This window comes from Heptranchias perlo, chromosome 27 (genome assembly GCF_035084215.1).
Source record: "Heptranchias perlo isolate sHepPer1 chromosome 27, sHepPer1.hap1, whole genome shotgun sequence".
NCBI lineage: Eukaryota > Metazoa > Chordata > Chondrichthyes > Hexanchiformes > Hexanchidae > Heptranchias > Heptranchias perlo.
The window spans coordinates 36,213,107-36,226,306 of NC_090351.1; the positions used below are offsets into that span (position 1 = coordinate 36,213,107).

At 47.0% G+C, this 13,200-nt stretch overlaps 1 protein-coding gene across 1 annotated transcript in view; it reads left to right on the forward strand.

The window, feature by feature from the left end:
* Positions 1 to 13,200, forward strand: part of cntn2 (contactin 2) — an 84,923-nt gene that overhangs the window by 41,566 nt on the left and 30,157 nt on the right. Inside the window, exons 11-15 of the mRNA XM_068007780.1 lie at positions 1,557 to 1,659; positions 5,739 to 5,920; positions 8,361 to 8,497; positions 9,156 to 9,285; positions 10,201 to 10,351. Of these exons, the coding sequence (XP_067863881.1) occupies positions 1,557 to 1,659; positions 5,739 to 5,920; positions 8,361 to 8,497; positions 9,156 to 9,285; positions 10,201 to 10,351 (703 nt within the window). The remainder of the gene's footprint in view (positions 1 to 1,556; positions 1,660 to 5,738; positions 5,921 to 8,360; positions 8,498 to 9,155; positions 9,286 to 10,200; positions 10,352 to 13,200) is intronic.

Here is a 13,200-nt window from a genome sequence, read left to right on the forward strand (position 1 = left end):
AAAATCTGTTCTAATTGAGCAATATTTAACATTAAGTTGTCAACCTTCTACAGGGTTAGTTAGTGGAGGAGTAGTAAAATGTCACGCCGGTGAGTTTGAAGCTGAGGCATGTTGTTAGAAGAGAAAGAAGAGGAGCTCTACTTTGCAATTAACTGCACTATTGCTGACCGAGGGGCTCTTGATGCTGATGCTGGAGCCTGAAATGGAAAGTGTTCCCTTCCCAGCGCTAATATATTTAATCTTGACGACCAAAAAAATCCACGCCAAAAAATAATTGAAAGAAAAAAATTGGACAAGTTGCCCCAAAGACTCATCCAGGTGAGACAGAGGCAGAACGGGAAGGTTCCAGCTTTCATTTGTAACTGATGCTTTAGTTAGCTAATTTAAGTCACTCTTACCCAGTGTCGAAATTGATAAGCCATTTACATAGAATCATAGAATGAGACAGCACAGAAGGAGGCCATTCGGCCCATCATGCTATGTCGGCTCTTTGAAAGAGCTATCCAATTAGTCCCGCTCCCCTGCCCTTTCTCCATAGCCCAGCAAATTTTTTGCCCCCGTACAGCTTGTGATAAAATGCAGCCAACAAACGACGATTAAATAATGGGCGTCAGCCAGTAGTGTCATGCCTGCTGAAAACGAAACAGAGATTTCTGTCCCTAAGGGCGGAAATTCAGCCAGGATTTCCAGCCCCGCCACCCCTCTTCCTGATCATTATCTAAAAACCTCTGCTGAAAGTGCCCCTGTGTGGACACCAGGTGTGAGGGCAGGACCAGGTTAGGCTGTGATGTCCTCCAACCACCCATTGTCTAGGCTCACGCATTGAGAAGGCCCGCACATGAGAGGTTGCAAAATGGCAACTGGCATTCGAGGGCCCATGCAGCAGAGCGGAGGGGCTATGGGCCAACAGGAGGGGAAAGAGAGGACAAGGAGAGGGGGAAAAAAAATTGAGACAAAAGGGAAAAAAAAATTTCGATAAATTTTGTAAATCTGGTGCGGATCCTCGTTCAACAACAGCTTGCATTTACATGGCGCCTTTAAGAGGGCAAAAACGTCCCAAGGCGCTTCACAGGAGCGATTATCAAACAAAATTTGACACCGAGCCACGTAAGGAGATGTTAGGACAGGTGACCTAAAGCTTGGTCAAAGAGGCAGGTTTTAAGGAGAGTCTTAAAGGAGGAGAGAGAGGTTTAGGGAGGGAATTCCAGAGCTTAGGGCCTAGGAATGCAGATCAGGGAATCGAGCGCAGAGATTAGTTCTGATTCACAGCACACCCATTTCATCCAGTGATTGCAATTATTTCAGTCGAGTAAGGTTCCACTCCAGGGGCACGAGTTTACCCGCTAATCTTTTTTGAGTCGGATGAAGGATTACAATGGCCAGTGTGCACTGGAAGATGGTGCCGTGAGCCAAGGAGAAACAGTATCACAAGAGGCCTGTGCGGATTAGCTTCGTCGTGAGGTCGTTTTGTTCCTTCATTCTCCACCACCTTTTGGCTGTCTTGGAGACCTTCTCCCGAGAGCTCCTCTCTGACATGTTCCTTTCTTGCCCCCTAGGTGAAGCTCGCCCTCACTCTCCGCACATTAGGGTGAAATTTCCCTCCGAAACCTACACACTGGCTGGACAATCGCTGAACCTGGAGTGCTTTGCCTTTGGAAAGTAAGTGAATGGATTTTGTTATGTAACTCTCAAAATTAATAGTAACTTTCAAAAGGAAATTGGATATCTCCTTGAAAAGGAAAAATTTGCAGGGCTATGGGGAACCAGCAGGTGGGACTAATTGGATGGCTCTTTCAAAGAGCCAGCACAGGCACGATGGGCTGAATGGCCTCGTTCTGTGCTGCAGGGTACTATGATTCTACTGTATTCTAGTCTCAGTTATTTCTTCTGTTATGTTTTAAATTGTGCCTTTGGTCCCCTGAAAAGCTGTCACATAACAACACCCCACCTCTTGGAGCAACGGGATTGTCTCACAGAATGACACAGCACAGAAGGAGGCCATTCGGACCATTGTGCCTGTGCCGGCTCACTGAAAGAGCTATCCAATTGATCCCACTCCCCCCGCCCTTTCCCCATAGCCCTGCAAAATTTTCCCCTTCAAGTATTTATCCAATTCCCTTTTGAAAGTTATTATTGAATCTGCTTCCACCGCCCTTTCAGGCAGCGCATTCCAGATCGTAACAACTCGCTGCGTAAAAAAAATTTCTCCTCATCTCCCCTCTGGATTATTTCCAAAAGTAAAAATACTGCAGACGCTGGTAATCTGAAATAAAAACAGCAAAGTGCTGGAAAACACTCAACAGGTCAGACAGCATCTGTAGAGAGAGAAACAGAGTTAACGTGTCAGGTCGATGACCTTTCACCAGAACTGGAAGGTGTTAGAGATTAGCGGTTTTTAAGCAAGTACAGTGCTGGGCTTGTTTAGTTCCCAAGCCAGATATGAACCATACGGATGATGTTACGATATAAAACAGCAGAATATCATCTGAGCCAATCTAGACACAAGAATCACATTGATGTTATAAAATAAGTCCTTTGTGTTATGAGTGTAGTGATTGCCGATGTAATGGTGCAAACTTAGCAAGCTCTTATCAAATTCCTCTTCTCTATTTTCACAAATTATTTTACATGCTTTAATGCTTGGTTAAAATAACTCAGAGAATTTGATACAAATCTGTTACGTATTTGTTCAGAATCAGCGCCAACATTAAATTCTGTCCCACAATCTCACCGAGGCCAAGCACGCAGAAAGCTTCATCTTAAGATATAATTTAAAGAAAGAACTTGCACTTATTATCTTCAGGATGTCCCCACAGCACTTCGCAGCCAATAAAGTACTTTTGAAGTGTAGTCGCTGTTGTAACCTAGGCAAATATGGCAGCCGATGTTGTGTGCACAGCAAGATCCCACAAACAGCAAGCTGCACGGGCAGTACCATTTGAGGGGCGGGCTTGAGGGCCTCAAAATGGCTCCGGCCTCTCCGCTACCGGAACGGGTGGGCCGCGGCCACCCAAAAGTTAAAATCAACCCCTGTGTAGAGATCGCAATGTCCAACACATTGGCATTTATTTCATTAGTGACATTTTCTAGGTGATTTTTCGACTCCTTGCTTTCTTCTGAATTTGACTCTTCCTTTGCCCTCGTTATGAAGCATCTGGAAAGAAAACAGAAACAAAAAAGGGGTGGGGAAAAAAAAAATCCAAAAAATTACTTAACGGAGTAGGGTTGCCATGGTAAAATCACCAATGTGGTGACATCAGTGTTTCCTTGATTGAATGGAGTTGAGGTCCATATTTTGTGTAGAGTAGAGGGTGCTTTAATGTTCATCTAGCTCATGCTATGCCTGCCTTGGGAGGGGATTGACATTCAATGCTGTTAGTGGGAGAATATTCTGTTCCTCGCTAATAGGACGAAGAATCCTTCTCAGAAATCACGCAATCTTTATTGTTTTCTCTTTCCTGTTTCTGATATAATTTCATTCATTGAATGTCAGCCAGCTGTGAAATGGTATTAGTCTCAACAAGAACACCTTGCTGAAATCTAGATTATAAGGTTTAGATACCCAGGGGGAATACTGTCTAACGTGGTGAATCCAGTGTATAACACAAGCAGTGGATGAGCTTCTATTAACGTTACAGGGTGTCTTAGCTGGAGCGCACTGCTGCCTCAGTGATGATTGTTTCTTTAATGCCATTGTAAAAGAAGGTCATTTGCTTATGACCATCTTCATGCTCTGAGGTAGCTCACTGGTTAATGTGTTCGGATAAAATGTCTTTGCCTGTTAATTTTAAAGTAATTATCATCCATTTAAAATAAGTGAGTTAATGACCGAGTTACAATAGCACACGGAGGCATTTTAATGGAGCATGTTAAACAGTGCACTTTCAGAGGCAATTAAAGCCCTGAGTGAGTGTAACCACTGGGACCCCATACTGTTTAATTTTTTAAAAAGTGTTTAAAGTCTCTGTGCTGTTGACTCGACTGAGCAGGTAAGTGTGAGCTGTGGCTCAGCGGGTAGCACAATAGCCTCTGATTGTTGGAAGCTTAAATCCAGAGACTTGAGCACGTAATTCAGCCTGACGCTCCCAGTGCAGTACTGCGGGAGTGCTGCACTGTCAGGGGTGTCGTCTTTGGGATGAGACGTTAAACCGAGGCCCCGTCTGCCCTCTCAGGTGGACGTAAAAGATCCCATGGCACTATTTCAAAGAAGAACAGGGGAGTTCTCCCTGGTGTCCTGGCCAATATTTATCCCTCAACTGACATTCACTGAAAACAGATGCTCTGGTCATTATCTCACTGCTGTTTGTGGTAGCTTGCTGTGCGCAAATTGGCTGCTATGTTTCCTACACTTCAAAAGTACTTCATTGGCTTTGCGACTGTCCTGAGGTCCTGAAAAGCGCTATATAAATGCAAATCTTTATTTTTTTTATGTATAGACGTAAATGTGTGGATTCACATTTTTATTCCCACTGACAAACATGGGAAATGTACCCCATTTGTTAAGAACAATATAATTAAGCTAGCACCTACTGCTTTTTATTGGGGCGAATTCCACACTTCTACCGCCCTTTGTGTAAAGAAGTGTTTCCTAACTTCTCTTCTGAATGGCCTGATTCTGATTTTAAGGTTATGTCCCCTCGTCCTAGACTCTCCTACCAGCGGAAAAAGTTTATCTCTATCTACCCAATCAATTCCTTTCAAAATCCTAAGCAGATAAGAGATAACAAGATGGTTTAACATTACACCAAAGTCCTTTGTGGTTTGGTCCCACGTGGCTGGAGATATAACGGGCCAAGAATCTCCCACCCTTCTGGCGCACCCCTGTCGTGGGAGGGCGTCAGAAGGGCCAGAAACTAGGCCTAACGTCAGACTTCCCTCGGTCTTTGTGAACAGTATGAGGGCGGAACTAGGGAGAGACCAAGGCTTGTTCCTTCAGCCCGGGAATTGCCTGCATCCCCAGCCTGGGAAATGCCAGTGAGGGGACTGATGGCCGGCACATCCAGAAGACTGAGACGTATCAATCTTGGGAACGGTGGTTTTGGGGCCCACCTTGGTGGTCCAGATCTGGGACACGCCCTGAAGATTCGGGTAACATAAGTAGATTTTTTTTTGGCCTTTCTAACAAAGGGGGCTGATTGAGTCACGATTAATATGTTTCTGGGTGGGACCCTTCCAAAGTGGCCAGGGGCACCCTCAACTCCATTCAATCAAGGAAGCACTGATGTCATCACACTGGCCCGGAATCCTGGCCTCCCCAGTCTCATGGGTGCCAAGATGTGCCCCTGGTGGTTTGGGTGCCTGTCATTGGCATGTAAATCAAGCAACCTCCCCTTGATCCTGTATAACCTGGCAAGGTCAGCGGTGAAGGTCACACGCGGGTACATCACGGCACTTATGCCTAGATGTGCTCCCTGTGGATTTTTTTTTTGGTCCTTACGAGCGCTGATTCTGTTACTGTTGTGACCTGGATTTCTTTGAGAGGTCTCTTCAAACCAGTTTTCAAAGGAAGAAGAAATCGTCTTTAGAATCTGTTATAAATGGCACCTCCGAGAAATAAGAAAAAGAATTCATGGGCAGTGCATCGTTTTGAATGGGACACGGTCTTCTCCAGACAGAAAAACATCAATGGCAGTCAATGAGACGTCCTCACCCCAGACCAATTATGACCTTGCAAACAAAGAGGAATGAAGGAAGAATTGATCCACAACCAATCTGTTAACAATTCTGGTTTCTTCCAGTCCTGTGCCCGCCATTAAATGGAGGAAGCTCGATGGGTTACTGCCGCCCAAGATCTTGCGATCCATAAACGAACCCATCCTACATGTACCTGATGTACAGTTTGAAGACGAAGGTGTATATGAATGCGAGGCAGAAAACGCAAAAGGAAAAGACTCAACACAGGGGAGAATCATTGTTCATGGTGAGTGGAGGAACCAAGGTCCCCTGTTGAGTTATACAAGAGACTAGACAATTTAAGTTTGGGTCTTTGGTTGCCATAGTCAGGCTAGAATGTTATCCCTTTTATTATGTTAGGAATCCTGCATATGATGAGATAAGGGTTCTTTCTTCCTGATATTTGTAATGGGCCTAAGTTGGGTTTTTTGTGGGTTAGTTCTTGGAAGTGGGCAGTACTGGCAAGGCAGCATTTATTACCCGTCTCTTGTTGTCCTGAGGATATATGGGGTTGATTTTATTTCCCGGGCGGGAACGGGGCCAAGCGGGAGTCCGGCCAATCTTTAATGGCTGGACCTCATTAGCATGTCGCTTCCCAAGCAAAAGGGAGTGGTTAAAACTCCCCCCATGGTGTGGGACTGGAGGCACATGTGGGTCAGTCCAGGTGAGGGTGGTAGGTCCCCTTCACTGAGAGACTAGGGGAGTCATTCATGAAGCAATAGAGTCATGACACCAGCCCACACATCATCAAATTTATCCTATTTCCTGTCTTAACTTGCCTATAGAGGGGATTTGAACTCAAGACCTCTGGGTTGCTAGTCCAGTACCATAACCACTAGGCTACAATGCCCCATGACTGGGGAAGGTGTTTACTAATTCATTTAGCTGGAACCGTAATGATTATTTGACATGGTTTGTCACCATTGTGAAAAGGCCACTTTGTTATCACCGCCTTCAAACCTTGAGTGGTTTTGTTCCCTTTGGGCTTTCGCTGGTTAACATGTTCAGGTAAAGTGTCTTTGCATGGTTATTTTAATGCAATTGTCAACCTATTTAAAATAAGTGAGCTAATGTCTAGGTTAAGATGGCGCACAAGGGAATTTTATGCTAACACATTCGAACAGTGCGCTGTTGAGGCAATGAAAGTGAGTGGAACCACTGGGACTCCTTTGAAAATCGAGCAGTTACCAAGAATCCTGTGCAACTTTAACATTATTTCTGTGGGTTTTCTTTAATTGTGTAAAGACCCAGTTCTATTGGTGCCAATGAGAAGATATTGAGCTCATCAGTGCTATTAGTGCACATGGCGTTACACCAAAAAAAAACTCCCAAAATTTGGTGCCAGTTGACACCACATTGGCATTCCCGCTCAAACAGGGTACGAAGATGGAATGGAAATGTTCTATTTGTACTGTTAGCCGTGAGGGTCCAACCTGTGAGCCCTATCCCCTGGTCTCGTCGGCCTACATTGACTCCCGGTCCACCAGCACCTCGATTTTAAAATTCTCATCCTTGTGTTCATGGTCTCGCCCCCTCCCTATCTCTGTAACCTCCTCTAGCCCTTCAACACGCCAAGATCTCTGCGCACCTCCAATTCTGGCCTCTTGTGCACCCCTCCACTTCGTTCGTTCCACCATTGGCGGCTGTGCCTTCAGCTGTCTAGTCCCTAAGCTCTGGAATTCCCTCCCTAAACCTCTCCGCCTCTCTACCTCTCTCTCCTCCTTGAAGATGCTCCTTAAAACCTACCTCTTTGACCAAGCTTTTTGTCATCTGTCCTAATATCTCCTTTGGCTCGGTGTCAATTTTTGTCTGATTGCCCTCCTGTGAAGCACCTTGGGACCTTTCGCTACCTTAAAGGCACTAAATCATAGAATCATAGAAAGGTTGCAGCATGGAAGGAGGCCATTTGGCCCATTGTGTCCGTGCCGGCCCTATGCAGGAGCAATCCAGCTAACAAATAAATGCAAGTTGTTGCTGTTGTTAGTTAAAACTGGATCTAAGTGTTAGATCAATGATTAATCTGAATACTCATCATGTCTGATATGGAAACAGAAAGTCAATAAGAAGGAGACACAGACACATGAGCAGTCGATGTTGTTCCTTTATGAAGTAGACCAGGTTCAGAGCTGAGTCTGACCGCACACAGTGTGAGAATATTACCAGTTCCTGGCTGCAGTGTTAAGTGGAATGTCTCATATATCATAACACGGAGGGATCTATTTCACACCACAGAATACCCTTTGTCCGATGAATAGAGTAGCATGGATGAATAATCACATCTAGGTCCACAATCCAGGCCATTCTAGCGACCTCACTCCAGAAGCAAAATGGGATTGTACAGAAAACTGAGTTGTGGTTTTCTATCCCCCCCACACCCTCCCCCCCCCTCATTCTCGCTGTTTCTCACTCATTATCTGGTGGGAATGTGGAACTCGCTACCACATGGAGTGGTTGAGGCGAATAGCGAATAGATTATTTAAGGGGAAGACAGATAAGCACACGAGGGGGAAAGGAATAGAAGGATATGCTGATAGGGTTAGATGAAGTAAATAGAGTGGAAGGGGGCTGGTGAGGAACACAAACACCGGCATAGACCGGTTGGGCTGAATGGCCTGTGTCTGTGCTGTAAAATTCTATGTCCCCTCTTCCCCTTGCTCTTTGACTCTCCTTTCGTTTCTTTACACCAGCTCAGCCAGAGTGGCTTCAGATTATCAGTGACACGGAGGCCGACATTGGTTCCAACCTGTGGTGGAAATGTGCAGCCGCTGGGAAGCCTCGGCCCATCTGCAGGTGGCTGAGAAATGGCCTTTCGTTGACTTCTAAGGTGCGGACATTTTTTTACTGAATTAAAAAGCAGCTATTTCCCGCATGGTGCAGGGCACGAATATGGAGTTAGGAGAATCGTCTATGTGGTTACACGTCGTTAGAAATAGGAGAGTAAGACTGGGCATTTATTGAGCAGCTCCTTGCGATTTATTTCATCGAAAGTAGGGTTTATAGATTTATATATGTTTTACATGTAGATATTTCCTCGTCCGATTCTCTCCAGAAGGTGTTTATTCTTTATTCTTGGGACGTGGGCGCCGCTGGCAAGGCCGGCATTTATTGCCCATCCCCGAGTTGCCCCTTGAGAAGGAGGTGGTGGGCCTTCTTCTTGAACCGCTGCAGTCCGTGTGGTGAAGGTGCTCCCACAGTGCTGCCAGGTAGGGAGTCCCGCCCACGACGCCTAGAAAAATGGGCGCGTTTTCCGCCCGAGCACAAGGCATATCAGTTTCTACCTCATGGTCTTTCCAACAGGAGTCACCTTGACGGTCATCAGAAATGGGGAGTCCCGGCAGAATTCTCCCTTCCCTAGTCCAAAACCAACGAGACCAATTGCATTGGTGTTATTAAGATGGAGGAAGGGACGCTGCTTCAGAATCAAGTTCATTTCTATTTCTGTTCATCACTTCCCTTTCGGACGTTAACTTTTACTCTTTCAGAGCCGCCTTGATGTCAACAATTGCGCGTTGAAAGTTTCAAGACTAGCTCTGGAAGATTCCGGAATGTACCAGTGCGTTGCCGAGAACAAGCACGGAACCATTTATGCCAATGCGGAGTTGAAAGTTCAAGGTTGGTTGGACATGGATGCAGCTATAATGAGAAGTCTTCAGATGCTACACCTCTTAGTCCATCGTGGACTCACCCATCACAGTTAACTGAACCCTCACGTTGAACAACGGCTCATTGGGCAGGGAGTGGTCACACAGCTGCCAAGAGCATTCTCGCCCAAAAAACAAGCTCAAAACCCTGCACTGTTGATTCTAGTAAGGTTACTTCCACACACGTTTGATGCAGTTCCCTCCATTTACTTAGATTTGGGAAGGACACACGTGGAGTGTCCCATTCCATGTAGGAGTCCAATGTCCAGCCCTGAGGGGGAGTCCAGTGACGAGCCCCACGAGGGAGTCCAATGTCCAGCCCTGAGGGGGAGTCCAGTGACCAGCCTCGCGGGGGAGTCCAGTGACCAGCCTCGCGGGGGAGTCCAGTGACCAGCCTCGCGGGGGAGTCCAGTGTCCAGCCCCGCGGGGGAGTCCAGTGACCAGCCCCGCGGGGGAGTCCAGTGACCAGCCCCGCGGGGGAGTCCAATGTCCAGCCCCGCGGGGGAGTCCAATGTCCAGCCCCGCGGGGGAGTCCAGTGACCAGCCCCGCGGGGGAGTCCAGTGACCAGCCCCGCGGGGGAGTCCAATGTCCAGCCCCGCGGGGGAGTCCAATGTCCAGCCCCGCGGGGGAGTCCAGTGGCCAGCCTCGCGGGGGAGTCCAGTGACCAGCCCCACAGGGGAGTCCAGTGTCCAGCCCTGCGGGGGAGTCCAGTGACCAGCCCCGCGGGGGAGTCCAGTGACCAGCCCCGCGGGGGAGTCCAATGTCCAGCCCCACAGGGGAGTCCAGTGTCCAGCCCTGCGGGGGAGTCCAGTGTTGAACACTGCTAATGTAGCCGATTTTGTTTTGAATAATTCACTCCAGTGGTTCATGGTCTTTCATTCCCAGCCTTTCGTCCGGATTTTCAATCTAACTCAGTGAAGCGGCTGATTCCAGCAGCCCGGGGAGGGGAGGTGCTCATCGAGTGCAGGCCGCGATCAGCCCCCAAACCAAGCATCTTCTGGAGTAAAGGGACAGAGATTCTTTCCAACAACACAAGGTCAGTGACTAAAATAACCTCACCAACAGGACATGCCCCGAGGTCACTGGGGATGTGGAGCTTTATCACTGAGAAACGTAGTTGAAGGACTGAGGGCCATCAAGGTCGAAACGAGTGTAATTGGGTTGGTAATTGGTTGGGAGGTGGGAGACAAAGAGGAGGGATAAGGGGAATGTACTCTGACCGGTGAGATGTGACAAGTGGTGTGTTCCCCAGGGATCTGTGCTGAGGCCTCAGCTTTTCACCGTGTGTATCGATGATTTGGATGAAGGAATAGAGAGTTGTACATCCAAGTTTGCAGATGACACTAAGATAGGAGGCACAGTAATTAGTGTCGATGGAAGCAGGGAGTTACAAAGGGACATGGACAAATTAAGTGAGTGGGAAAAACTTCAGCAGATGGAGTTCATAGAATGGTACAGCACAGGAGTAGGCCATTTGGCCCATCGTGCCTGTGCCGGCTCTTTGAACGAGCTATTCAAATAGTTCCCATAGCCTTGCTCTTGCCCAATAGCCCTGCAAATTTTTCCTTTTCAGAGGGGAGATGAGGAGAAATGTTTTATGCAGCGAGTTGTTATGATCTGGAATGCACTGCCTGAAAAGGTGGTGGAAACAGATTCAACAGTAACTTTCAGAAGGGAATTAGATATAGACTTGAAAAGGAAACATTTGCAGGGCAATGGGGAAAGAGCAGGCTCGGACACAATGGGCCGAACAGCCTCCTTCTGTGCTGTATGATTCTATGAGAGGTTAGGAGAACAATTTTTTTTTTATTCAGGATGTTGTTAGGGAAGTGCCCTATCAGAAATAGCGGTTGAATCTATAAAAGGGAAAAGGATAAACATTTGCAGAAACAAAAAAGAATAAAAGGACGTGGGGAATGGGGCTAAGTGGACAGATCTTCCAGAGACCAGGCAGTGGGCCGAGTGGCCTCATTCTGTGCTGTAAAATTCTGATTCCAATTGGAAGAAATATGCCTTCCATCAGAAAGAGCAACTACAGGCTCTTGAGTGCGGTTGGTTTCCTAAAGTCTCTCTTTGATTATTTCTTCCCCCCTCAACATTAAAATATAGAAGATGGGGAGGGGGAGGAGAGACTAAAGCAGGATCCTTTTTTTTTGAGTTAGCAGATCCAATCACTCAAAGAAGAACCCATAACTAGTCCATGAACCCCTGTTTAAAGGCAGGTGGTTGTCAAAGGCATTACACGTGTATTAGTTGCTGTTAGCAACACTTACTTTTCATACCTTGCGCCTGCTTCATACAACTTGTCAATATAACAGAGGAAAGCAGAGAGAAAAAAAACAGATTGCATCGCAGTCAACTTGATGCATCGATTTGCCGTATTGTCAATCTCTGCCGATCATCCCCACTGTTCCCTAGAAAGCCTCCACCGTGCTAAATATAGTCCTGGTGTAGTGCAGTGAACTGGTACTAAAGGTAATTGCGACAGAACCGCAGTTCTCAGTGAGTGGATGCCCTGGCTATAGGATTAGGCTTCTCATAGGAGGGCAGCATCTTTTTGGGGCTGATTTTCCTCTTATCTCAGCTCTACCCCCCTCCCCCACCCCTGACCAGGCTTGGGCTCTAGGCAGGCAGAGTTGGTGTCACTCTTGGCTCTGAATCGGAAGATTGTAGTTTCATACCCCATTACGGACTTGAGCAAACCATCTGTTAGCACCTTCGGTGCAGTACTGAGAGGGTCCTTCAGATGAAGTGTTAAACCGAGGCCCTGTCTGTCTGCTCAGGTGGATGTAAAAGAGATCGCATGGCACTATAGGAAGAAAAGCGGGGAGTTCTCCGAATGGCCAGTCAACAATTGTCCCTCCGCGGCCTCTCCGCTCCCTATCTCTGTAACCTCCTCCAGATCCTACAACCCTCCAAGATCTCTGCGCTCCTCCGATTCCGGCTTCTTGCGCATCCCCGATTTTCATCACTCCACCATTGGCTGGCGTGCCTTCAGCCTCCGAGGCCTTAAGCTCTGGAATTCCCTCCCTGAACCTCGCTACCCCTCTCTCCTACTTTAAGATGCTCCTTAAAACCTACCTCTTTGACCAAGCTGTCCTTAAATCTCCTTATGTGGATCAATGTCAGATTTTGTTTGATAATCGCTCCTGTGAAGCACCTTGGGATGTTTTACAATGATAAAGGTGCTATATAAATGCAAGTTGTTGTTGTCCCTTAACCAAAACCAGTAAAAAGCAAAATACTACAGATGCTGAAAACCGAAACACGGCAGATTTGCCGGCATCTGTGGCAAGGGCAGGCCCGTGAGCGTTTTGGGTGAGGAACCTTCTTCAGAACCACTCACCACTGACCCCCAAAACCATTATCTGGTCATTCATTTGCCGTTTGTGGGACCTTGCTGTGCGTACATTGGCTGCTATGATTGCCTATAACACCAGTTACTGCACTTTGAAAGTAGTCCATTGGTTGTAAAGTGCCTTGGGCCAACAAGGTGCTGTATAAATGCGTAAGTTTGCTCTCTTTAGTCACACTGAGCGGGTTGTTGAATTTTGATATTTCAGCAACAATGGCTTCCATTCATTCCAATAGCACTCCTCACGTAGAAGAAAATGTCTCAAAGTGCTTAACAAGGTGGGCATCGAGCAAGAAAGGAGGAGGAACAACAGTTGGGAGCTGGGAGGCCAAAGGCATGATTGAAGGGGGTTTTCAAGAGGCATTTCAAGGCAGGATGAAGTGGCAAGTTGGAGTGTTTTTATTGGGAGGAAATTTTATTAGACATAGTGGCCGAGAGATGAGCCTCTGGTGGTAGAGCGGATGTAGCAGAGAACAAGCAGTAATCTGTAGTTGGAGGAGTGGTGGGGGTGGGGGGGTTCTGGGCGGCGA